Source organism: Phasianus colchicus, chromosome 14, assembly GCF_987193195.1.
Source record: "Phasianus colchicus chromosome 14, bPhaCol1.hap1.1, whole genome shotgun sequence".
NCBI lineage: Eukaryota > Metazoa > Chordata > Aves > Galliformes > Phasianidae > Phasianus > Phasianus colchicus.
Genome location: NC_143449.1, coordinates 17,783,377 through 17,809,565, shown reverse-complemented (window position 1 = coordinate 17,809,565; position 26,189 = coordinate 17,783,377). Strand labels below are relative to the sequence as shown.

The window sequence follows — 26,189 nt, the reverse complement described above, 5'->3', positions numbered from 1 at the left end:
CCTCATCAGGGCTGCACCTGAGGAAGGCTGCTTCCTTTCTTTTCTCTGGCAGGCTGCTCTCAGTGACCGCATTACAGCTCTTCTGCTTGCTGTCAGTAATTGCTGAGGTGAGCTCAGAAAGCAGAGCTGGCACACAAGGAAAGGCTCCACAAGAAGGGCTCAAAGGCAGAGTTCTTTGCAACTCTCTGTTTATTAAAAATATACGTCTCCTTGGAAGAAACACCAGTAACCAACGAGCGTTGTGATCGATTTGTTTCTGTCAGCTATGCCATGGAGTACATCAGCTTTTTCTCCATGGGGCTTGAGGAGAGGACAGGCTATTAGAAAAACAGCTGAGACAAGAACTGTGTGACGAGCATTGTAAGGACCTGTGTGTCACTCACTGTGCTGCTCCAGGGACCCACAGCAGTTCACTCTTTTAGGGCAGGTCCTGTCGGCTGCAGAATCCTTCCTCCCCTCCACTGCATTCACAGCAATATCTGCTTGCAGCACTGCTTTCTGGCCCAGCAGGCTGCTCAGTCCCTGCAGGCTGCTCGGTCCCTGCAGGCTCTGCATGGTGCAGGATGAGTGCTGTGTCTCAGCAGAGCATCTGTGCAGCAGCTCATGTTCACTGCGCCCTGTGCACCTACAGCCATTACCTCCAGGGAAGGGCACTGGCACTGCTGCACTCAGTTACCCCCATACAGAAAGGGGAGGGAAGACAGCCCAGACTTACCTGCTGGCGCCTGCCTCTGGCTGAGAGCACTGTTTGTTTGCAGTCTGTAAGGAGAAGGCTCTCCCAGCTTGGCTGTCAGCACCTGAAAATGCAGCCCGAAGCCTGAGCTGCCCCACAGCTTCACACAGCCCCATCCCCATGATGGAGCCCTGCTCCAGTGCCAAAGCTTCTTCCAGAAGGGACATTCCTCTGCACAAGGCCAGCTCCCAGCTGCCTGATTTGGGACACCACGGGATGCTGCAGTGAACGACTCCATCCCCCCAAAGCCACAAGCAGGAGGCACCCAAAGCAGTTCCCGAAGGTAAATCTGAGAGATGGCATAGAGCCCAATGTCAGAGAGAGGGCAGAACCAGGAGGTGAGCACTCACTTCCCCCCTGCTCCCAGTGCTGGAGGTCAGAGCTCCCACCCAAGGCCACCACCACGCACGCAGGGAAGGAAGGAGGAAAGAGGAAGGCTTTCAGCTGCTGCCCCATTCCTACCAATCTGAAAGCCTGTGAGTGACCACCCGGAGCACAGCTGGGGCTCTTCGTGGCAGCAGCCAACACAAGAAGGGATCATTCACCTTTCAGCACAGGTCCAGGGCCAGCCTGACATCCCAGGTTTTCCACAGCAACACAGGACAGCGAGGACATCATTTCATGAGGCTGGTAGAGTATTTCCTAACTAAACACCTTGAATCTGGATTCTATTTACAATACAAGCCAGCTTAAAAAATAAGTTAAAAAACTGGATTTTATACCCGTTCAGTTCATTATTAACAAGAGAAAAAAAAAAATGGAATAATGAAAAAAAAAAAAAAAAGCCAACACAGCAACACAATATGGTTTTGGTTTAACATCAGCTTAAAAAAATAGAACCAAAAAGGAAACCTCTCATGCAAACACATACGGTGGCGTGTAAAACAATGTGCAATTTAATATGTAGCATCATCCATCCTCTCCCTCCGCAGCCTCCTGTTCAGTCTGTGGCTCCTGGGTCAGCCCAGAGCTCCGGGCCCTTCTGGGGGGGCTCTGTGCTGCTCCCCAACCTGGGGCTGCTGGCAGGGCAGCAGGAGATGCTCGTGGTACCGCCAGGATCACTTCTGCCCAGCGGCCTCCCTCTGCCCAGCGGGTGGGACAAAGAAACTGAAAGATCCTTGCAATAACACAGTACCTTTGAAGAGGTCCCTCAGGTTTCCTAGTCCACACGGATATATATATATATAATATATATATAATATCTTTCTCTATATTATATATAAATTACATATACAGATAAATAAAATGCCTTCTTGCCGCCGTTCTGTCGCACTGCTCAGAGCTGCTAGGCTGTCACACTGGAAGAAATGCCCCGGAGCTCTGACACTGCTCGTGTTCTCAGAGTCCATTGTTCCACTTGTTTCTTACGTCAGTCCTCAGCCGCCTCCTTCCTTCTGGATTCTTGGTTTAGTTAATAATAATAATAATAATAATAATAATAAAAAACGACTCTTGAATGGATTCTCATCTGTCTCTAATGGAGCAGTGGGAAGGTCCATGCAGGAATGGTGGGAACAGTCACGTGATGAATGAGATCAGTTCATCCCAACAAAAGAAACAGGACTAGAAAACTCAATTTTGCGACGATCTAAAAAAGGGGGCAGGAATCGTTTGCACATCCCCCCCCTTAGGGCAGAGGGCACAGGTGGGGTGGGACGTCAGAGATGGTCCCCGCAGGTAGGGGACAGCTTCAGAGCTTCTCTGGGGACGGGACCCAGATGTAGTGCCCAGATTGGTCCTCGATGATCTGTTTGATTTTGCTGTAAATCTCTTCAAGAGAGTCTCCTTGTACGATGGCTGAAAGAGGAGAGAAAAAAAAAAAACACCTTGAGCAAAGCCGTGCACTGTGGAAAGACCTTCGCTGTAGCAAAGGGGCCGATAACACACAGCCAACAGTGAATGCAGAGCCCGTGATGGAGGAGCTGGAACAGCCATGCAGTGACACAGAGGGTTAATGCAGTGTGTCCGAGGGGATTAGCGGAGCTGCTGGCGCGTGTGAAGTGCCAACCAGGCTCTGCACAACGGTGCTAATCAGCTTTGTGAGCCGTGTCCCAGCGCTGCTGAGCTCCGGGCAGTGGGCCCAGGGCAGGGTGTGAACTTCCAGCTCTGCTCTGTGGTCTCTGCTTCCCCCCTCCCCACCGCTCTGCTGCAATGCACGGAGCGATGCGAGGATTAGCCAAGTGCGTACCCTCACATGCTGGATTCGCCCACCCAGATCTGCTCCCCTGCTGAGCGCTCCTGATTGTCACTTCTGTGCTTCATGACAGCACTGCCATGCTGGAAAAAGCCGACTCCTGGCTGCTGCTCCTGCAGCACTGCTTTCCCAGCTCCTTGCTGCTTAGCGTGGACACAACACAAAAGGCTTCTGCATGTCTCCTACATCAGGAAATGGACCACAGCTCTCTGCTCCCTCAGCCTGTAGCCAAGCCAGCACCATGCTCCAGTGCCTCACTATAAGGTCCTGGCACAGCATTTCCTACAGCATTCACCTCACCGCCCATTACAGACTCCTTTCAACTGGGCTGGGTTTCAGCCAAAAGCATTCCTTCCCCAGGTCAGCCTCAAGCCTCACTGGCCACGTGAGGCTGACGACGGCGTGCTGAGGGTTTGGCAGGACTGCAGTGCACATTTCCTTTGTGTTTGCTCTTCCTGGAGGAGCAGCCTGCAGCTCTGGAAGCGCTGCCCAAGGCAGAGTTCTGGGGAAGGCTCTCGCACTGTTTGTACTGATACATTTTCCTCAGCTGTGATCCGTATTTGGAAAATGTTCTGCCTGGGATTTTTTACAGGGGCTGTTAGGTGAGTAATGCAGTATTTAGCAGGATTACCATTCCTCGGCTTTGGAGGACACAATTACCAAAGAGGGGACAAAGATGGGAGATCAGTTGCTCTGCCTCTTTGCCTGCCCATGATTTTCCAGCATTAATCACAGTGCAAACGTTAGTTCCTTAACGCACAAGGATGCCTCTGTCATGAGTCCATCCCTCGACTGCTCTTCAACACGGACTCAGGAAGCCAGCCAAACTTCCAGTCCTTTATGGAAGACGTTTTGTAATAACTCAGGGCAGCCTCCATCGTTTGGGTCCCTCATTCTTATCTTTCCTCTTTAAACACGACCCTATTCTCATTCTCAGAGAGTTATCCACTGATCTATGGTGTGTTCCCCTACCTGTGTGCTTTTTATTTTTATTACTATTACTGAAGCCAGCGTTAGGCTTTCACAACCTTGGAAAATCCTGCCTGACAACTTCTGCCCTCCTCTAGACCTGGTTTACTCTTATCCAGTGATCTCTGAACGGGCCCTTTGTACGGCCGTGCTGGCAGAGCGCCATTTCTTTTTGTTTTGATGGAGCTGGACATTTTCTCATGACCCTGCAGTAAAGGCAGTGCTGCTAGAGGTCACAGCTGCCCGTTGGAAAAAGATAATCCATCAGACACAAACGTACTCGGGACGCTCACCTGTAAAATACTCTCCAAATTCTTGCTCGAGTTTCATGGCTTTGTCAAAGACCTTGTTGGCCTGTTCGTATGTCTGTCTTCGGTTCATCTCCCTGCCATGCACAAGAAATAGAAACTTAGCAATGAACAAAAGTGAAAAATAGACCATGCCACCATCCCTCTGTTGCACCATAACATGGAAAAGTCCAGGCAGCCCTCTGAGTTTGCAGGACCACTGTGGAAATCCCCTGCCTTTCCACATCCTGTCACCACTCTCCTTGCCTGGGCTCCCTCATTTCCATACAACGTCAAAATGAGCAGTTCTAGGGCTGCTGGCCTGAGAAAGGGTTTTTCCAGTTCCCTTGGTGCCAGCAGTGTCCCTTCTGACCTTAAAGTCCAGCTCTAACTGCAGAACTTCCCCACAGATTATACTGTTGATGCTTGGAAGTTGTGCACACTCAGGTCCTCCCCAGGAGCCACGAGCAGCAGGATGGGCTGCAGGAAACATCCTCAGCCATTTCAGCAGTGTGGGCTCTCACAGCTCTCCTGGCTGCCTTGGGGCCCAGCAGAGCAGGGCCCATCAGACACATTTGGGAGCATTACTCTGCTGCCACAGAAATCCTCTGTGGTGCAAATAAAGGGTTTTTAAATCAGAACAATCCATGGAGATGGGATGTACCCACAGCGTTAGTCCAACTGTGAGACCAGAGACACAGTAATGGGCCCAGCTTTAGTGAACAGGGAACGTTCAGCATCACCAGCAACGTCTGTTTTCTGAAGCACAGAGGCAGCAGTACAAAGGCCCAGCTTGCCAGCACCACCCACCCCAGAACACGTCACTGCACTTACATGAGCGCTTCGATGGATTTTGGTTTGATGAAAATGGCAATGGGATAAAGTTGTGCTTGTTGCAACCTCTTGATAGCATTGCCAGATACATCCAGGATGCAGTGTTTTCCCTGGAAAGGAGACGATTGGGATCAGACCTACCTACACAGTCTGCTCTGGGCAGAGAACAGCTTGCTCACAGGGACATGCTTACAAAAGAGAGGAGCCACTGAGGTGAAACCCTGCTCCTGAGACACCAGGCAACTCCCACAGCCCCTACATTCCTGTCTGCTTATGGCAGGACCACAGCAAGGTGAGAGGACTCAATTTTTCCCTGGGCACTTACAAAACTATTCCCAAGCTATCAGTGCACCCTTATGCAGGAAACACCAAGAGCAGCTGGCGTCCTTTGCCCCATGAACTCCTGAACACAGAGCTGGTGCCCCCAGTGCTGGTGTTTTGGGTGGAGTTGGACTGAAGGAGACAAAGCACTGAGGTGGAGCAAAGCAGCCATGTGGGCTGCATGGGGATGTGGTCGCTGCCCTTCATTAGGGGCACGGAGAGAGGAAGGACACTGCAAGTGCATCCCTGGGAATGCCACTGACACTCACCCTCTCTGCGACCGCCCGCACCGACTGAATGCTGGTCCCATAGAGATTGTCGTTGAACTGCCCAGCCTCTATGAACTTGTTGTCCTGAATATCCTTCTCCATCTGTTCTCGGGAGACGACAAAGTGGTAATCCTGTCCATCCACCTCATTGTCACGCCGAGGCCTGGTGGTGTCTGGAGGAGAGAAGGCGTCAGGAGTGGACCTGGTGCGACCCACCCGAACCCCATGGCTCTGCCCTCTGCGGGGACTCACGTGGCACGCAGGAACCAAACTTGTGTGGAAATTCAGAGATGAGGTCGTCATTAATTCGGTCCTTCGTGGGCCCCAGGATGATCACAGGCCTGGCGTAGTGAACTGCAAATAAAAGCCACAGCTCAGACCAACCCACGCTCTGGGAAGCTCTGTGGAAATTCATCTCCTGGTTGTGTTCAATATCATCCAACCCAGGCGATGTGTACGGGCAGGTGGAACACAGCATCTCCATCCCCTCTGGCAGTGTGCAGCTGGCCCAGGTGCAGGAGCTGCTCCAGGGAAGGTGCCACAATCTCACAGGTCAAAGATCAGCAAAGCTGCTCTGCTGCTCGAGGCACAGAGCTGACAACCAGGATATGCAGACATGCAGGCTGTGGGCCCTAAGAGACTGATACAGATGCTGGCAAGGACAGACTGCTGAGGGGGTACTGCTCAGAACAGAATCCTTGGATATCTCATGTTGGAAGGGACTCACAGGACTCACCAGTTCAGCTCCTGCTTCCATGCCTCAAACCCAAACCCTGTGTCTGAAAGCATTATCTGACACTCCCTGGACTTCAGCACTCAGGGCTGTGACACTGCTCTGGGCAGCCTGTTCCAGTCCCACTGTCCTCTGATGCAGAACCTTTTCCAAACCCCCATCTCTGACCCCATCCTCAGCAGGGGTCAAACCCAGCTCTGCTGAGCTGGAGATCACCCAGCCAGCCATGCACAGCACAGCTGTAAACAGGAGAAGGGGTTTGATGCCCACAACCCAGCACAAGGACTTACTTTCTTGCCTTGTCACCGGCTCGTATGACAGGATAGTATCCTCTTGTCCTTCTGAAACAGAGCCAAGGAGAGGCAGGTGAGCATTGGCAGCAGCCTCCCAGCCCCAGCCACCCCTTGCACTGAGGACAGGCTCTCACACCCATCCAGTATCAGCTTCCTCCTCCTCCCTTCTCCTCCACTGCAGGCTTGGATGTGAGTGGGCACAGCTGTGGGCACACTGCAGGCAGTGAGGAGCACTGGGGGGGTAATGGGAGCACTGGCTGCAGCCAGACCCGAGTTATCTTGCACCCCATAACCCGAGATGGCAGCTGGCCCAGCATCTCGGTGCCACCAGCAGGAAGGAACAGCCTCCGAACAGAAACACCACTGGGACAGGACGAGATGGGAGTGCACACACACACATACACACACACACAAACACACGGAGGTGAGACAGCAGGAGAGACGCACACTTACTGGAACTGCTCTCGCTGTCACTGGTGTTTGATGTCACGCCCTCTGCAAAGCAACCAGAGAGACCATCTTCAGAGCCAGCGTTCACCAAGGGCACACGAGCTGGCACCCAGTGCTGGTGGCTGAGAGCAGGGCAGCCAGGTGGCACACCACCAGAAACGCAGCCTGGCACCCATGGGGAGGGCTGGGAGCGGGGTGTTGGGGCAAGACGAGCATCTCTTGCCCTTTGTCGCTCTCAGGGGAAATAGGGGATGTGCGGGGGAACCTCTTCTGCTTGGCTATGCTGAGAGATGGGGAGGTGCTGGGAGCGGGGCTGCGGGCAGGGCTGGCAGGGCGCAGCATGCACACGGAGGGCAGGGGTGGGGACCTGCAGGAAGGGGCTGGGACTCACAGAGACGAGACAGTGACAGGATGGGACAGAGTTCGGGGCTTTGCTTTGCTTTGGCTGATCCCAGTGCTGTGACCTCCCTACAGAGGCTGGCTGCTGCCCTGCTGCCCGCCCCACTCGGCGCAGCTCTGCAGGGTTTGGGGAGCGCAGCCAAGCAGCTCCGGGCACGTGGGCAATCATGTACCATCAAAGGAAGATGGCACGATGCCTTCACCTGCTCCTGAGGGTGCCGTGGGCAGGCCCTTGCATATGCTTAGGGCACAGCCAAATCCCCCAAGCAAACTGCCCATCCCCTCCCCAATGCAGAACCTCCAGAGCCCATTGCTGGGAGAGGCAACCAAACCCACGGGGTTCCTCGTGCCCTGCACCCAGAGAAGCACAGCCATCAGGCACCCCCGCGCGTGCCGGCAATGGAAAGTGAACGATGCGCGTTGCAATTCCACTTACTCAGGTTCTTTGCTCCATAATAATCGTCACTTAACCCAGGGAAGTCCTGATTTCACAGACAGCGAGAAGGGGGAGAGGGGAGAGAAAAGAGCGCAGGAGAGGGGCAGTCAGAGAGGAGGGGGAGAAGAAGACAGAGCCAGATGAGCATTAGTGACAGGAGTGCAGAACGGCCCAGAGCTGTAACTGCAAGTGATGTTAAGAAACATTTCTCGGTGGTGACACCAACGGTGGAGCACCAACATCTCACCACGTGCTGCTGACCCCCCAGCAGACCCTCACACCCCTCTGGCTGCACCTGGAGGCCATCGTGGGTCCCCTGAAGCTTCGCCACAGCCCCAAGGCATTTCTCCATACAGCCTCACTTGGTTTTTTGCTGCATGAAGCTCTGCTCTCCCCTAGGCCCCTCCGGAGGAGAAAAGAGCACTGCCACACCTCAATGGCCAGGGGATGCTTCTCCCCACCTACGTGCATAAGCTCCCACACCCCAACACTTGCAGTCTGCAAACATAGGGAGAAAGGATCCCCCTGCTGCAAGCAGTGCACCAGGATGGGCAGCACAACAGAGCGTGGCAAGGGAGCTGCCTGCAGGCTGCTCTGATGCTGCTGGCAAAGAGTACAGCCTGCCCTGTGCCCATGCCATATGTCCTGCACTGCAGGGCTGGCCAAGAACAGTACCTGGGTGACCTTCAGCTGCAGGCACCGAGCTGTGCTCCATCAGCACTCCTATGCCCTCCTGTTCTCTGTTGCTACACCACCTCCAGCACAGGTCACATCCTCAATGCTTCTTGCAGCCACCAGCCATGGCCAAGCCCTGCATGCAGAGCAAGGTCCCCACACCCCACAACAAAACAAGGGGAGCCAGGCCAGGAAAAGCTTCCTATTGCCAAAGTCTGTTCCATCAGAGTCTTTCCAGCATGCCACAGGCAGCAGTTGCTGCGAGCCCAGCCACATGCCCTGCAGGAATCTGAGCACACAGACTTCACACACCATCACAGCCATCGTGCTGGCTGCTGTCACTGAGACCTCCATGCAGCCCGGCTGAAGGAAGCGGGCATTGCCCCATGGCAGCCTGGTTCCAGCTGCCCTCTGCCAAGCCCAGGAGGGGAGCACTCAATGTGCTGGCACCTGGGCAGGGACACTGCTCTGCCTTGCCCACTTGCCCTCCTCTTCCAAAAAAAGCAAGGCCTGCAGCCTGTGAACACTCACTGAAGGAGCAGATGCAATTTAGTACCTGGAAAGAGGAGAGGCTGAGTGCAGCTGCTCACCTAACCCAACAAGGGCTGGCTGTTCCATCTTTGCACTGGGAGAGCACTTTCAAGAAGTGAGTTTGCTCCAGAGAAGCTGTGCAGCTGCCTCTCAGTTTTCCCTGGGTGCCTACTGCAGGCTCCAGCATTCCTGATGTCAGGATTTGGAGCAACGAGCTGAACACTCAGCACAGCTCTCAAGCCTGGAGGTGCCTCGAGGTTACACCCCCCACCCCCTTCTTCCATCCTCTTCTACACATGAGATGTGTCTGTGCACAGCCCTGCCTGCCAGGGAGAGGGGAGCTGCAGCACAGCCTGCCCTCACTGGGAGCCCTGGGTGAGAGCTGGGTATTCCCCAAAATCTGCAGCCAAGAAGCCAAGACGTGCCTCAGCTGCTGAGTGTGGGCAGTGCTTCTGCCAGCAAGCACACACATCCCTCATGGCCATGGGGTTTCACCTACAGGAAGGGCTTGGAGACTATCAGGAATAGGTAGCAGAGAGTCACTTCTATGGGAGACAGTGAGCACAGCCAGGATGCCCCCCTCAGCCCAACCAAGGACAGGGGACAAGCTCCTGCACTGCTCAGCCACCCCTTGCTCTGGAAGGGGAGCAGCCCTTGGCAGGTACAGGGAGGGAGCAGAGCCCACAGCACATGGGGAGAGCAGGAGGAGGCAGAGCAGAAGTTTAGGCAAGTGTAAAGTTATGAAAGGATGAAGACATCAAACATGAGAGAGAGAAACAGAGCCAGCCTGTGCAGAGACATGGCCAGAGGCAGTTGGGCTTGCAGCAGCTGGGTGAGCCTGCCTGCACAGGGCACTCATGCCTGGGACTTCAGTGGGTGCACAAGGACATGAAATGCAGCCTTCACTCGGTTGGCATCCACCCCAAGTGGTGCGGGAGCTGCTGCTTTGATTTCAGGCTCAGGCTGCTTCTTAGCTGCCAGCAGGGTTGATGGGCACAGACCAAGCCTGATGGTGGCTGGAAGGGCAGCCCGGTGGTACAGCAGGGCACGTGCATGGCCTCAGCCTGCCTGGCAGGAGCAGCACAGTTTGGCCAACGCAAGCAGGTACTGGGCTTGCTGGCTATGGGAACGTGGCATATCTCCCCTCCCCAAGGCAGGAGGTGGGGGTTCGGGGGTTTGCACGTTGCCCTCTCTGGCCAGCTGCTACTTACGTTCCTGTCCGCTGCTCTCCTGGGCCAGGTTCTCTTTGCTCTTGTAAAATGGAAACTTTCGAGAGAGGCGGAAACTCTTTTTACGTTTCGTTTTGATCGACTGTGAAGAAGATGGAGATGGAAGGGAGGACAGAAAAAACAATGGCGTTTAACGCATGCGAGGAAAATTAAAATGAAGAGACAATGAGGAGCCGTGTCAGGGCGGTTACCCTGAAATGAAATCATGGAGATTACATGAAAACTGTAATGCAGGAAAAAAAAATTAAATGCGGAGAAAAATGTGTTTTTAGGGATGTTGGGAAGCTGATGAGCCTCTGCAGGAGGAGCACGGCTGTTCTCTCTGCCTCATCCGTTCATTCCATGCAAGGGAAGCTCTGCCAGCACCAGGCACCTTCAGTCAGCTCCCAGCCATCAGTGCTCTGCCCGGGGCTGTGCTGGACGTGCTCTGCTCCCTTGCCACTGTGAGGACACCCCACTGCCAAACCATCAGCACCCTCACAGCTGCCCCAGCTCCTCTGCTCCCACCCTGTGCACAGCTGAGGGGAGCCATGCCTGAGAAAGTCCAGTGCACTGCTCCTTGCTCTGGGACAGCTCTGGTTGTGCTCAGTGGGAGCACAGAGCTGCTCAGACTCACCCTGCCCCATTACAGCACACCGTCTCATTGAGCCTGCTCAGCACTCACCCGGTTGGACTCTATCATGCCGGTCCTGGCGTGGAATTTCACTGTTTTCAACCGCGCTCTCTCCTTCTTCTCCACCCTGATTGGAAGTTAAAAGGGAGAGAGATGCTGCTAGTCTCTGGGATGCCCACAATGCTGCACATATTCCTCATGCTGATACCACCAGATCTGCCACACAGCACAGATCCAGAAGCTGGGTGCTGAGGTTCACAGGACCAAAGCACCACGTGAGCCAGCTCCTGCTGATGGGCACTCACCTCTTCTTGCTGGGGATGACTCCTATCTGCTCGCTCTCACCATGAGGTGTCACAAGCCTGGCTTGCCACCACTCATCATCAGAGGCATTGATGACGTGCAGGATGTCCCCATAGGAGAAGCTGAGCCCCTGGCTGGGTAAGCAGCTGTCCCTGGTCCGGTCATAGTCAAAGAGAGCTCTGCAAAGGAGCACAAAGAAGAATGAAGCCCTCCCCTACCAAGCAAGCAACAGCACTGCAGACCTCATAAGGCCCAGAATGAAGTGCTCACCACGAACCCCCCACAGAAACAACAGCCCTGGACAACAGACTAGCTCTTGACATGAGCTGCAAGCAGCACACAAACCACACAGATGCTGAAGAAGGCTGTGGTCAGAAAGCAGTCAAACATTCAAAGTTCAGCAGCCTTGAAAATATAACAGATCATAAATGGTACCCCAAGGTTTCCCTCCCTGCTGGTAATCAGGAAAGCAGCACATGAGAGAAAACCCAGCTGCTCTGTTCAGGGGGTGAGACCCAGCACCCTTCATCAGGAGCAAAGCTGTGGGCCAGCAGACTGCCCTGCAGCAGGGAATGGAGAGCCTGCCCCATGCCATGACCAGCAAGGGTGTGAGATGGCCAGGAGGTGATCGTGCCCTGCTGCTGGAGGACGTCACACCAATGGGCTGCAGGGCACGCACAGCCTTCGCTTTTATTTATGTGTAGAGGTATTTTATTCCAGAGGTCTGTGGATTCTGAATGCAACTCAATATTTACCCGATTCTACAACTATTTCAGATTTTTAAATACTTCCCCCAAGAATGGTTTATTTAGTTACAGTAAAAAGAGCTTCATCTCCAATATTAAATTACCCAGCTGCAGAAAAGATGATTATTTTTTTAAACTAAGGAAGAGGAGCACTAATGCTCTTCCTGTGCAAGTGACTGGAGCCTTATCACCTGCCTGCACTGCAGCCCTTTGCCACAAGCTGCTTTCAGGGGCCTCATCTTACCAATGTCTGCTCTCAAACCAGACTTATTTTCTCCAGACACATCCATTCGGCAACAAATGGAAACAGCTGAGCAGCCATTCGGAGCACTGTTGCTGGCAGCACAACTGGGAGCCCCATTTTCATCCCCACGAGGTCAGCCCCACACTTCCCCCAGGCAAAGTGTGAGGCATGTTGAGCACTTCTCAGCCAGCTGCTGGCCTCACCCAGGCAGAAAAGAAGGGGGAAAGCCACGACACCACCACCCTCTGCCCTGCTCATCACCTCCTTCCACTACGAGGAACCCCGAGGGGGTCTGAAGCAACACAGTACAAGTCACACTGATTGTCGAGCTGAATCCTTTTAACTGTGGCTCCATAAATAGTAAAAGCAACAGGCATGCTGCACACCAGCCTCCTGCAGGGCGAGCTGCCTAGCTGGCTCTCTCAAAAATTGCTTCTCTACTGCATTTAATAAGAACCCTCTTCCCAGCCAGCATGGCAGATGAGGGTCAGCACAGATCTCTCTCCCTGCAGTGGCTCCAGGTGAGCTGGGGCTCCTCTCTCCTAGGAAGCAGAAAAGCAGCACCAATTCTTGCACCGCTGCAAAACTGCCACTGTTCCCAGTTCCTCCCAGTTTTTCCTACTCATCCTGACTGGTTAAATTATAACCCCATGCAGAGCTACTGCAGGAACAGCTATAGAGTGAGCCACCTTTGACTAAGCAGCCAAGATCTACCCGCAGGTCCTTATTTCTGGCAGCAGTGTCAGTGTGCAAGCTGCAAAGCGCCAGCTCATCTTCCAGATCAGAGAGCACCTTATCACAGGAACTGCCTCCTGCGAGCATCCCGGGACTCAGCATCACCGCACGCCTTCTGCCTCCCAGGCACCAGCACCTGCCTGCACCAGGATGGTGAGCTCAGGTGCCAGATCTCATCCACAGGGCTGAAATGAAGGGCCTGGCCGGGCTCAGGCACAGAGCCAGCTCCTGCAGTAGCCTTGTGCTGGTTTCAACCGGGACACAGATGAGCAGCGGAGCACTAAGCAGTGAGCTGGACGTGCTCTTCTTGGGTCACATCCTTCTTTGAGCACGGTGACCCAAACGGCTCCTGGACCAGGAGAACAGGGAGCCCTCTGTGCTGAGGCCTGACGGGTTGATGCAGCCCTGAGGTTCACCTAGCCAGCAGCTTGCTCTGCTTTCTCCAGCTTACTCGGGGCCATTGCTTGGCCCCACAGGAGGACAGAAACACGCATGGCCCCGAGCACAGCACGTGGCAGCCGGCAGTGCAGCACCGCGGGGCCCTTCAGCTGGAGGCAAGCAGCCCTGCCAGGCACTGCTGCCTGCCAAAAGATAAGGCTGCGTGCGTGGCTGGCACGCCCCAGCCAGACCAGCGCCATTAGGAATGAGGAGAGTGCAATTAGGAGGAAGGAAAGAGCAGAGAACCGGCCGGGCAGGTTCCAGAGCCAGCAGCACCCTCAGCCCCACGGCCGGGCCTGTCGGCTCCCAGCTACAAGATGCCCGCTGGCCAGGCCTGGCCCTGCTCCCCTCAGTGCCTGCACGGGGAACTCAGCGCTGGCGGATGAGAAGCTGGCCAAACAGCAGCCATGCAAGGCCCAGCCTTCCTCCACACAGCCCCATCCCTGGCAGGGGCAGCAGCCTGGCTGCAGGGCAGTGGAGCAGCACCAGGCCTGCTTCCAGAGCCAGCACTGAGCCGTCCCAGCCCCTTCCCGGCCCGGCTGCTGGTGGACTTTGCCCCTGCAGCCAGAAGCATGCCCTACCCGACCAGGTGGGCTGTGAGCACCAGGCCCCACGCTGCCCCGTGCACCCTGCGACCTGGCGGTGCTGACTCGAGCAGTTTGGTAGCACATCCCATAATTGATGTCCTGTCCACAAGGCAGCAGCTCGGCTGGTTTCAGGCAACCCGTGCTCGAAACCACCCCGCCCAGAAGGGCTGGGGCAGTTCTCACACACTCACAGGTGAGGGTGTCAGCGGGGCAGCAGATCACAAATCCAGCAGTGCCTTGTGAAACTGTGAGCTGCAGGAACAGAATCAATCTGGACATGAGATCCCTGCACCCCCAAACCTTCCTGCACAGCACAGCTCTGCTGCAGGACGTGCAGCCTCAGCTCTCACAGTCCTCCAGAGAAAGAGAAGCATCCCTTGCTTTTGCCAACCCTCACTCGCAACCCAAGGTGAGGAGTTGCAGGATTATTTTAATAAGCAAATCACAATTGCTCATTAGCTGCCACCACACTGCTTCTCACTGCAGCCAGCCAGGAGATGGCAGGGGCAACAGCCAGCAGGGCGCGGGGCATGCAGCAGTCCCAGAGCCAGCGCCATGCGGCTGCTTAACCCCTGCCTGCTCCGTGCCTGGCTCTGAACCAAAAGCACAACTCGGAATCAAAGCCATAATCCTCCTAAGAGCTCATCTCCCCTCCAGCCAGATCCTGCTGCATGAACAGCAACAGAGAAGCCAGTTAGCGCAGAGCGGGTAGAGGAGAGCACTGCCTGCATCCTCCCCTGGACCTCTCCATCCCCAGCAGCTCACCCAGGGACGCAGCTGCCTGGCTGCAGCACAGCCCAGCTCTCTGCACGGCCGCCTGTTTAAAAGGTATTTAAGTGCTGAGCACTCAGCCCTGAAGAAAGAGTGCAAAACCCACTGCTGCACTCTCCGAGCTCCATGCCTTATTTACAAAGCTCGCTTCCCTCGCTTTGTAGCAGCGGGGCAACACGTCCTCTGAAAGATGCAATACCCACCCACAGGTGCAAGGACACAATCCTGGCTGCTGTGGGTGCACCAGCCCAGGGATGAGTTGCTAATCTGCAAGGCTGCAGTGACACATTCTCCTTCCTCGTTCCCAAGTGCTGGGCACACCCAGAGGAAACACAGGCACCTCCTGGAAGGTGCACCCTGTGAGCACCTGCCTCCCACAGCCAGGCACTGCACAGCCCTTGCATGTGCACTCAGGAATGGATCTCCTGGCCAGAACTGTGGCAAAACAGGAGTGGGTTCCACATGGTTACATGCACCCAACAACCCCTCCCTCAGGAGGAAGGGTGATCTCCTCCTCCTCCTCCATCTGTGGAGGCAGCAAGCGGCCTCAAATCTGGAGATGGCACTGATGGAGACAGGGGATGGGTCTTACCGGACATAGAGGGACCTCTTCTCGCTTGTCCGAAGTGAGCCAGAGCCAGAGCTCATGCTGCTGTTCATCATCTGCTCTCTCAAGTCGTGGATCTTGGACTCGAAGCGGCTGTACTCTGTGGGGAGACAGAGGGTCAGTGCAGGGTTGTCCCCAGGTCTCTGCCACCAGCCCACAACCGGATGAACCCAGGAAGCACCAAGAGAGGCAGCCACAGCCTGCCCACAGGGCATCTTGCCCACGAGCCCATCCTTCTTCATACACAAACAAGGAGGGCTGGCAGCTGCCCTGCACACTCCTGTCCCACGGCTGAGGTCGCCTTGTGGAGCACTTAAAACAAAAAAAATACAGAAAGAGTGAGACCTCACAGCTGCAGGCCAACACAGCATGGCCGTGCAGCACGGCCCTCAGCTCGGTGGCAGTCCCCAGCCTGCCTGTGGCTTGGGATGGGGGACAAAGCGTGGCCTTAGGAAGGGAAAGGAGGAATTCACTTGTCCTCACCTACATCCCAAGCAGCGCAAGACCCCTCAGAAGCCACCAGCACCTCCAGCAGAAGCAGGACGGGAGCTGCCACCACCTGCTGCTCCTCCCTCTGTGCTGCTGCGACCTTCAGCTGGGTGTAAAGGTCGGCCCCAGCTCGCAGGGCGGAGGCAGCAGCCCCACTCACCCAGGATAGACAGGAAATGTGCTGCCAAGACTTCCCAGGTTTGGAGATATTTGGAAAACTTTTGGTTATGAAAGCCCCCAGCAGTGCCATGACTCACACCAAGTGCCTGGGCTCACCAATTCTGTCCTGTGTACACGCTCTGTAGTTACATCCCACATCCTGGTGCATAGCAGGTTGTGTTTGAAAGCCCCTAACCATGCACAGAGACTGCTCCTTCGGTGCAGACACATGTGGGGCTGGGCTTATGCAACTATGGGTCGGCATTTCCTGGCTATTGAGCCCTAAACTGTGCAGCCAGAGCCAGTTAAGGATTTCCCTTCTGTACAGAATTACTGTATTTTAAATAAAGAAAAAAAAAAAAATGTACCACAAACCCTAATCCACACACAAGAACTCCACGCTCGCACAGAGGAGCTGCGCTGCAGCCCCAGCCTCTGAAGCCTGCTCTGCTGGTTTGCTTCAAACCCCAAACGCCAGCATATGCAGTGCAATGTGAACCCGAGTGTGGGACAGCTTGACGAGCCATCTGCAGGCTGCCTGCTGCTGCGCTCTCCTCGCAGGGTGTTCAACCAGAAGGGTTAAGCAAACCAGGTTTCCTCCTCTTTGCAGCTCTCAGACAGCAGCTCGCCCTGCAATCACTACTCTCACAGCCCTCCTGCGTGGCTCAGAGGCACCCATGCTCTCCTGGTCTATCTATCTGCTGAATTTGCTGCACCCCATAGGAAGCATTACATCAATCCATGCTGCTGCTTCTCCCCATAACGCTCACTGGAAGAGGCAGGCAGCCCAGAGCAGGAAGAGAGAAAGAAAGCAGATGGATTTGCCTAATGTAAGTCAGCACTGTAGTACAGATGCTCAGAGGCATGTTAAAATTTCATGGGCAACGCTCCATGACGTGAAAGTTCATACACAGGGTGCTCTTATGGGGAAGCTGCTGTGAAGAATGCTCCTGTGCAGGCAGGGGGAGGTGCAGCTCACTGCTGGGGCTCCTCAACGGAGCCGTGTCCTGCAGATGGGGCTGCCACCTTCCCTGAGATGCTGTGTGATGCTCAAAGTCTTCCCCCCCAGGAGAAAGAAAGCAAGCTGCAACGCTGAGCACCCTGAGTAGCACAGGCTGCAGCCTAACGGAATGCAGGAACCCTCCTGTGCCAGCAGGCACTGCCTCCAACATCGAGCTTTGAAAGCACAGCTGGAGCCTTCCTGCAAGGGAAGTGAGCTGCAGCTGGGAGCGAGCACTCGGCTGCAACCAGGCCCCCCTTATCAGCATGCTGGGACAGCCTCCCCCAACAATTACCAGCAGATAACCTCCAGCAAGCAGAGCTTCCATCTCTGCCCACTGGCTCCTACCCACTTTGCTTCTGCATCCTGGAAGCAGAGCTGCTGCATGGCAGAGCCTCACCTGGGAAGCACGCCCGCTGTGCAGCAGGGAGGTGAACATCAGCAGCTCTTTGCTAATCCCCACCTCTGACACTCCCACAGCACCCGGGCACTGTATGTGTTCAGGACACCCTTATCAATGCTGAAAATATGCAACAGGTGAACTCACTCCTCTTGTTGCAAGAGGACCTGACGCCAGCAGGAGCAGCACTTTATTCTCACCACCTTACAAGCTGACAAAGTGACACAGCACTCTCACATCCCTCCTTGTTCCAGGTGCTCTTGGGGAGGGCCCTGAGCCCACAGGAGCAGCCTCCATCTCCCCCCAGAGGAACCTTTGGCCTCTGCATTCTTCCATGAGAAAGCCCAAAGGGATTTGGGCTGCCCAGGTTGCAAAGCTCTGGGATTAGACATCCACAGGGCCATTGTCCGCTGCTCTCTCTGCCCTCACAGAGCAAAACACATCCTGTTTTCAATAGTGCTGGCTTCGCTTCCACCCAGACCAACGCTCGCTGCCATCCCGAGCTCATTTCCCCACAGAGCTGCTGTTTCTATGGCAAACAAACCCAGCAAATGGAGTCGGTGTGCAGCAGCGGAGCTGAAGCACAGTGGGGCTGCTGCCCCCCACCCCACACAGTGCTCTGGCCCCGATCCCCTGCGTGGCTGTTCTGCCAAGAGTGCAAGGGGAGAAAGAGCTGTTAGAGAGCAGCAGAGAGCAATCCCTAAGCATACACAAAGCCTGGTGCACACGTGCTGCTTTAGGTGCAGGAACAACCTGCATGGGCTGGGCAGCCACGAGCGCATCCCAAAGACCTTCCAGCTGCAGCCCATGCAGACCCCATGGTGAGCTCAATGGCTTGCCTTTCACCGTGAGCATAGAGTGAGCATGCTCAGAGCTGAGCTGTGTCAAAGCACGGAGACAAAGCAAGCATTACAACTCCTGAAAGTCGCAGTGAGGTCTCTGCAGGCCCCTTCCAGCAGCACGCTGCACAGCCATGCCAAGTTTAGCAAAGGATATCAAAGCTTTACTCCACAGGGATTCAGGAGGTGGAACTGCCAAACCCATCACTAGTGCTAACAGCAAAGTCCACGGGGAGACACACTCAGCGAGAAGGGACTTTACAGACAGCCCAGAGCAGCATGGAACGGAGCAATCTCACTGCAGCTCTGGGTCAGCGCCAGGCACAGAGGCTGAAGCTCCCAGTGCCGTCCTTCCCCAGCTCTGTTCCCCTCTGCCACCTCTCCTGTGCTCACAGATCCCCACCAGGAAGGCCCTCACACCCAAAACTGATGGAAGCAGCCTCACAGCTGCATGCAGAGGTGGGACTAAACCAGATCACAGCTGGAGCACACCTCTGTTGTAGGTGTGTGACCTGCACAGACCACGCAGCAGCCAGTGGGGTTCTGCAGCCCCACATCACTACAATAGCACCCAAATTCCAGGCGCTGCTGCACATCACTACCGTAGCAGAACGCAGGCCAGAAAGCAGCAGCTCCAAAGCACCGACATCTCAGCCCGACTCCAGAGGGCTTCCAAAACATTTTGTCCCATCTGACATTTAGAAACCGCTCTCGTTCGCGTCTCTGCCAAATCTCAAGTGGCGAACAGAGCCAGAAACACGAGAACGTGAAACGCTTCCTGGAAAGAAGGAGAAGGAAAAAAAAAAAACAAAACACAACACGAAAAGAAAGAAAGCAAAACAAACAAAACCACACCCACAGCACACCCGTGCGTGGCACTAACGGCTCCGGAGGGCCCCGCTCCGCCGGGACGGGGCACAAAGCGCAGCGACACGCGGCTCCGGAACCGTGCGGGGCTCGGCGCGGTGCGGGACCAACCGGGCGCAGCTCTTTGTCCACCGCGAGCACAGAGCGGCTCCGCGCCCCACGGGGGATTTCCCCCCGGGCGACTCCCGGCAGCAGCGACGCCTCCGCCGGGTGAATTAGAGGCCGGCGCTAACGAAGCGCTGCTGTTAGGGTAATGCCGGGGTGCTGCCCGCGCCCTGCTTGGAGCGCGGCCCGGTGATGCTCGCGGTCGCACTGAGAGCCCACCCGAGGCCCGGCCCGCACCGGAGGAGCGGCGCACGGGAGGCGGCCCCGCTCCCTCTTTCAGGCCCCGGGGCCGAGAGCTGGAGAGGTCCCAACCGCCGCCGCTTCGGCAACCCCAGCGGAACCGACCCCCTACCGGCGGGGCCCAGGCTCCCCGCCGGTCCCGCTCCCGGCAAAGAGACCCCCGGCACGTTCCGGGAAGAGGGGAGACGAGAACCGGACGGCGGGCGGGGATCGCGCAGCCCCGCTCACCTGCAGCTCGGCGCGGAGGGAGGCGACGGCGCCCCCGGCAGCAGCCCCCGAGCCGCCCGGCCCGCACACAAAGCCGCGCAGGCACAGCCGGCGGGACGCCGTCGCTCCGCCCCCCGCCGCGCCGCCCAATCACCGCCCGCACTTCCCGCCGGGCACCGCCTCCCGGCCCCTCTCCGCGCCAATCAGCGCCTCGCCGGGCCGCCTCCTTCGTCCGCTCTCTCCGCGCGCCAGTCACCGCCCCGCCCCCATCGTCCGCGCAGAGCCCCGCCCCTCTCTTTGCATACAACGCACCGCCCCCTTATTTACTCAGACCACGCCCCGCCACCAATCATTTGCATACTAGGCCCCGCCCCCCGTACCTTCGGGCCGGTACTGCGCGATGATGGTCACCGTCTGCCCCGCCCGCTTCAGCGCCGCCGCCGCCTGCTCGTGGGTGGCGTTACGGAGGTTCACACCGTTCACCTGCGGGGACAGCGCCGTGCGTGGGCTCAGCGCCCGCAGCCCCGCACCCCCCACAGCCCCACCGTACCCAACACACCGGCGTCCCCGTCCCCGGGAGACAGCTCTGCCCCCAGCTTCCCGCAGCTCACCGACAGGATGCGGTCTCCCCTCCGCAGCTCCCCACTGAGGTCGGCGGGGCCTCCGGCTAGGATGAAGGACACGAAGATGCCCTCTCCGTCCTCTCCCCCGACGATGTTGAAGCCCAGGCCGGTGGAGCCTTTGTGCAGGATGATTTTCCGGGGCTCTCTGCAGGGACAGACACGAGGACATCACAGTGGGGCCACTTGTGCTAGGACACAGGAGGGCTTGGGGTGACACGAGATGGAGCTCAGATGGGGACACAGAGGGCCGTGGACGTGGCACGTGGCAGTGTCAGAGCATGCGGAGGCATTGGGGACGATGCCAGCATGGGGTGAGCGCACCCCTCGCTGCACACAGGACGTTCACAGCACAGCCCTGCATGGCACACAAGCGGCCCCGAATTTTTTGGCGGTGACTTAATTCTGGCGCAGCTCAAACAATAGGCAGGCGCTGGCAGAAAGGCCGCCCGGCCCCGCAGCCATCCGGCGCTGATTTTCAGCTAGGAAAAAAATTAATAATCAGTGCCATCAGAACGACAGACAGCAGCTCCCTGCTTTGGCAGCCAGCACGGCACTGGGGCCGTGGGTGTCAGGTGTGGGGTGGATGCATCGGGCCGGGTGTCCCGATGGGCTGAACGTCGCTTGGACAGCTCAGGCTGTCACCTTATAAGGAACATGAAAAGCAGAAGACGGACATTCAGACAGACAGACGCCCAGCCCTGCCAGACCCTCCCAGCTTTCCTCTCAGCTCCTTGCCCCGTGCCCTGTCCCCACACCATACCTCGGCTCACTCTTGCTCCCGTGGCCCTGCCGCTGCCTGGAAGGGGACGGCTGTCCCCGGTAGGACATGGAGGAGGAGACATTGACGGTGAACATTACGGCACAGGGCAGGAGCTCCCCAAGCTCTCACCCCGTGGTTGTGTCCTCTGTTTCCACCCGGTGTGGCCCTGGGGCACTCAGCTTCCCAGTGCCATGCCCACCCTCGGGATTTTTATGGAAGCACAGAGGACGGACATTCCGGCGCCTGTTAGACCCTGTGGGCTTAACCCCTTCCTGCCCCTCGCTGCACCGAGGCCGCCTCTCCTTCCAGCAGCGCTCAGTCCTGCAGCTGTGCATCACTGATGAGGCAGGGGCTGACCCCTGTGACCTTCAGAAGATACTGAGCTCAGCAGAGCTCAAGGCTCAGGCTGGGGTGCGTACGGGCTGGAGAGGACTGGGGAAACCCCACTGGGATCACTGGGTTCCACAGAGGCTCGGCCACGTTTCAGGGCTGCCACCAGCACTCAGCTCCACTGCTAAGTCCTGCACCCTTGCTTTGCTGCTGCTTTGGTGTCTGCCTGGGAGTCAGCTCGGTGTGAGCAGTGCCTGCTGCTGGAGCCCAGCGGTGAAGGTAGAGATGCTGCAGGAACCAAGGGGAGGAAACAAAGCCCCGGAGAGGTGAATCTCTTATCCCAGCTCTCAGTCACAGTATGCACTCCAGACATGCTGGGCAGGATAACGTTCCTGCAGATGGATCCTGGACACTGCGGCACTGACACCTTGACCTGAGTGCTGCACACAGGGTTTGAATTCTGGGGGTCCTTTGTGTAGCCTGGAGTTGGACTGATGATCCTTGTGGGTCCCTTCCGACTCGGGATATGCTGGGATTCTGTTCCAAGCAGTCCATGCTCACAGCAGCACTGTGCCCACAGCAGAGAAGGAGGCAGCAGCCAGGAGCAGCTCGGCAGCAGTGGGGTCTTGGCAGGGCAGCATCATCCTCTAGTGGCCGCCAGCTCCTGCTGCACTGGTGCCCACCATGCTCCAGGTGTCAGGATGCTCTCGTCCCTTTCTGGCCCATAAAGATCCATAAATGGGATCAGGGGTCCCCAAGGAGGGACAGATGAAGTGGTGGCACTGGGAATCAGTCCCTTCGGTGGTACAAAGCACATGGAGAAAGCGGAGCTCCTGCAGCACTGCATCCTCCCGTGGTGCCCCAGCAGCACATGAATGGCTGCATCCAGAGAGGTCACAGCATGGCAGGGTCCAGCTTAGCACCAGGAGGTGAGAAATCAATGGGGTAGATGTGATGGCTGGGGGTCTCCGAGAAGACCTGCCTGCCTCCTGCTCTAGGATCCAAAAGCACCACAGAATGGGGCCATCCCAGCTCTGATGAGGCTGCAGCTACTCCAACACCGCATGGCAGCCTTGCTCCTAACTGCAGAGCCAGCCCTGCTCCTGACCTGAGCATCAGTCCTGAGCACATAGCATCCAGCCCTCGCCCCAGTGGTACCAACATGGGCTCAGCACTGGCCCTGGGGCTCACAGTGCCTGGGTACAGCTGTCCTGGGATCAGTGAGCACAGCAAAAGAAGCTATGGCATTACCAAGATGACTCCCCCAGTCCCTCCCTCCCTGCATGGAGCCCACAGATGGAGTCTTTCAGCCCCAGCAGAGGCTCAGCACATGACAGGATGCAGGTACAGGGTCAGAGAGAGAAAGGGAAGGAGGAGAAGGGGCAGGGATGGGGATGCCCATTTGCAGTTCTCACCTGGTGAAGTCTTCATCCCCGATCATGTGCCGAGGGATGGGTGAATACCTGGAGGGGGTCACTTGTGGGGGGGCAGGGTATGCAGGCTTGCTCTCCACACCACCCAAGTAGCCCAGACTGGAGTTATGGCTTATGTGGTTGTCAGCCAAGGCTGAGAAGGCTGCAAAGAGAGGAAATGGGCATCAGGAGCGGGAATTGGCCTCAGTGTAGATATGGAGCCCAGCCCAGCTCCAGCGTATGCCATTCCCATCCCTGCTATGGAACCCCCTGTTCCTGCAGTGCAGGGCTGCTGCCTACGTACTGCTGGCGTAGTCGGGGGGCGCGTACATGTCGTTGAGGTGCAGGCTGCCAGGCTTGGCCACTTTCAGGTACACCATATCAGAGGTGTTCTTCAGCGCAGCCACCGCCTCCTCGTGTCGCACGTCCTGCAGGTTGGTGTTATTCACCTGCCAAAGGGCAAAGGGACAGTAAGATGCCGTCAGAGCCATCCTGGTTGGGATCCTGGGAAAGGGGACAGGGGAGAAGCGTGGAGGTGTGGGTTGGGGCTCACCGCCAGCAGCCGGTCTCCGATCTGCAGGCGTCCGTCCTTCTGGGCAGCACCTCCCTCAATGATCTTGGTGATGTAGATGCTGTTGTCCCCAGGGATGTGTTGGTTCCCAATGCCCCCTGCGATGCTGAAGCCCAGTCCTGGGGATGAGCAGGAGGGGAGGAGAGAGAGGAGGGATAGTTGGCTGCAGCCAACCCTGGGCAACGAGATACCTTCTCACCGTGAGCTTTGATACAGGGCTACCCCAAACCTTGCACTCACAGCATCCCCCCTTGTAGCATCCTATCCCACTGGATCCCACCCCACAACACCCCCCACATCAAAGGGACTCCCTGCTGCAGCCTCTTTGCTCACCTTTGGGTCCCTTCATCAGGTTGACCTCCATGATGGTCTCCGGCGGGGGCTGCCGGCGCCGCACAACGAGCCGCACCACAGGGCCTGCTTCCTTCAGGGCCTCCACTGCTTTGCTGTGCACCACCTCGGAGACGTCCACGTCGTTGACCCGCAGCACGCAGTCATTTACCCTACAGGCACGGTGTGATCCTGAGCTCCCCAGCATCGCCAACCCTGTGCCACCGTGGTCACCTCCGCCACCCGGACCCTTGCACAAGTGGAGCTGCTTGAGTTGGATGGATCCCGCGCTTTGGGATGAGCCAGAGCCAAAATGTGGGGTGACAGCATGGTTCGTCCTCAGGGGTGGAGGCTATGGGGGAAGCAGGGGAGGCAGTCCCCGTGCTGGAGAGGGGGGAAGGATGGATGCAGCACTGGTTAAGAGCCAGAGCCAGGGAGGAGATGGGATGCTGATAGCAGGAGGATGCCTGGAAAGGGGATCTGCCCAAGGAGAAAGGGCTGGAAGAGAGCAGGGTTGAGATCTGTGCAGTGGGAGCAGGAGGCACGGTGAAATCCCCAGCCCCACACACTCACCCCAAACGTCCATCCATGGCCGCCGCTCCCCCAGGGATGATTTTGGTGATGAAGATGCCGGGATCATCTGGAATGTGGGGGTTGTCGATCCCTCCTGCTATGCTGAAGCCGAGGCCGGAGTTACCCTGCAGGAAAGCGCATGGGGCATCTGTCTCACGCTGTCCCCAAAACCCAGTGAGCCCCTGTGTTGGGCTGCTCCGTGCAGGCAGTGGATGCGTGGCCGAGGAAGATGGGTGCTCGTCAGCCTGGCTCTCAGTGCGGAGCACCCGACAGATGGAGCAGGAGCGTGGGAGCCGCCAGGACCTCCCTCACCACCACGTCTCTGTGAGAGACTGAGCTGGAGGACGAGGGGGTGGTCCTTGGCGGAGAAACCTCCCTTTGCTGGCAGATCCCCAAGAGGAGACACCACCCGCATGGCCCATGCAGAGAAGAGGGGCTTAGGCCAGGTGCCGGCAGCCTAGTGGCTCCTGCAAGACCTCTTTGGGTCTTAACATCCAGTGAGCCCCTGGACATTACACGTACTCACGGCCCAAAATATCCCCAGTTGACCCCAGCAGTGCTGGTGCCCAAATCCGCTCTAGGGAGGTGTAAGGATGGAGATGAAGACTTGCTGGGAGGAAGGAGGGAGCCCCCATCCCAGTGCTCGCTGTGTCCCAGCAGTGTCCCAGCACCAGGGGTGCTTCTGCTGCACAGTCCTTGCTCACAGGACCCAGCTCTGTCACACACTTATGAGTGCTGCTCCCAGTGCCATGCTTGATGCAAGTGGACAATTACTGTTTTTTTTTTTCTGCTCTGCCTTGGAAATCAGATGGCTTGTTGCCTTGCTTTCTCATGCGGAAGAGCTGACACTTAGTCACATCCTACCATGCCTGCCTCTCATACACAGCCATGCTCGGGCCAAGTTCTGTCCTGGCTGCCCAGGGGTGCTGCTCATCCATAGAGGGTGGGGAGCCTCGGGGGCCCCGGCATGGACCCATGGCTGGGATAGCTGCACCCAAGCAGAGGCTCCAAAGGAGGACTTCTGACAACAACGTGTCCAGCTCTGGCCATGATTCAGTAAGCATTTGTTACTATTCCAATAATCTGGAAGAAATCAAGTTCATGAGATTTCTTTGCTGGCACTGGGGCTGCTGGAGACAACACCTGCAGCAGATGCGTGCACTGCCCATTGACCCACTACCACGTTTCTTTGCAGACAGCTCCCCAAATCTGCCATGTTTGCCCTTGTCTTTATAGTAAGGGCAAGCTCATTGCTGTGGCTGAGGGTTCTCATCCCTGGAACACAATGCTTTTCCCCCTCTAGCAGCCCAAAGCACACAGCAGCACTCAGCCCAAAAAGGAAGCATCCCCTGGGCACGCTTTGTCAGGCGCAATGGGGAAGCGGTGGGTGAGGCTGCAGCCCCGGATAACCTTCCGTCCACCCACCTCCGTGATGCAGAGCCGGGGGGAGGAGGGGGATGACTAAAAGAACAGGAGGACGAATGATGCGTCTTCCCCTGCTCTGCCAGCCAAGCGTGAGGAGGAGGCCCTGCACGGTGCTGGAGCTCCTGGGTATGGGGTGGGATGGGGCGTGCAGCGGTGCAGGGATGGACCACGCAGCTCTGCGCTTACCCCATGGGGCTGATGCATTGGAGCAAAGTCTGCTCCATCTTTTCCCACTGTGCTCACAGCTCCTGCTTGACCCTCTGCTCACATCCCCATCCCCATAAAACCACCGTTATCCCAACGTCAGCGTTACGTGGCCGGGATCCCACCGACACAGCAGAAGGTACAGCCAGCAGCTCCCCCCGCCCCGCCGCAATCCGGGCTGCCAGAAAACCTGTCCTCATTGCTCAGCATCACGGCACTCTGCGCCCGCGGCGAGGCAGAGCCATCCGCTGGGGCAGG

At 56.9% G+C, this 26,189-nt stretch overlaps 1 protein-coding gene across 10 annotated transcripts in view; it reads right to left on the bottom strand.

The window, feature by feature from the left end:
* Positions 1 to 1,530: 1,530 nt before the first annotated feature.
* Positions 1,531 to 26,189, bottom strand: part of DLG3 (discs large MAGUK scaffold protein 3) — a 56,340-nt gene continuing 31,681 nt past the window's right edge. For 4 of the 10 annotated variants that reach the window (XM_031594177.2, XM_090150405.1, XM_090150406.1 and 1 more), the window contains 18 exons: positions 24,303 to 24,427; positions 23,733 to 23,902; positions 23,382 to 23,518; positions 23,133 to 23,277; positions 22,832 to 22,991; positions 20,315 to 20,471; positions 20,084 to 20,186; positions 15,383 to 15,497; positions 11,272 to 11,448; positions 11,018 to 11,093; positions 10,336 to 10,435; positions 7,087 to 7,128; positions 6,631 to 6,681; positions 5,860 to 5,961; positions 5,608 to 5,780; positions 5,018 to 5,127; positions 4,190 to 4,281; positions 1,531 to 2,530 (listed from right to left, as the gene is read on the bottom strand). In XM_031594177.2, the coding sequence (XP_031450037.1) occupies positions 2,424 to 2,530; positions 4,190 to 4,281; positions 5,018 to 5,127; positions 5,608 to 5,780; positions 5,860 to 5,961; positions 6,631 to 6,681; positions 7,087 to 7,128; positions 10,336 to 10,435; positions 11,018 to 11,093; positions 11,272 to 11,448; positions 15,383 to 15,497; positions 20,084 to 20,186; positions 20,315 to 20,471; positions 22,832 to 22,991; positions 23,133 to 23,277; positions 23,382 to 23,518; positions 23,733 to 23,902; positions 24,303 to 24,427 (2,142 nt within the window). In that variant the 3' untranslated portion in view covers positions 1,531 to 2,423. Of the gene's footprint in view, positions 2,531 to 2,963; positions 3,068 to 4,189; positions 4,282 to 5,017; positions 5,128 to 5,607; positions 5,781 to 5,859; positions 5,962 to 6,630; positions 6,682 to 7,086; positions 7,129 to 7,918; positions 7,965 to 10,335; positions 10,436 to 11,017; positions 11,094 to 11,271; positions 11,449 to 15,382; positions 15,498 to 15,880; positions 16,091 to 19,724; positions 19,843 to 20,083; positions 20,187 to 20,314; positions 20,472 to 22,831; positions 22,992 to 23,132; positions 23,278 to 23,381; positions 23,519 to 23,732; positions 23,903 to 24,302; positions 24,428 to 26,189 lie in introns of those variants that run through there. The other 6 variants (XM_090150404.1, XM_090150407.1, XM_090150409.1 and 3 more) reach the window with 4 other exon arrangements.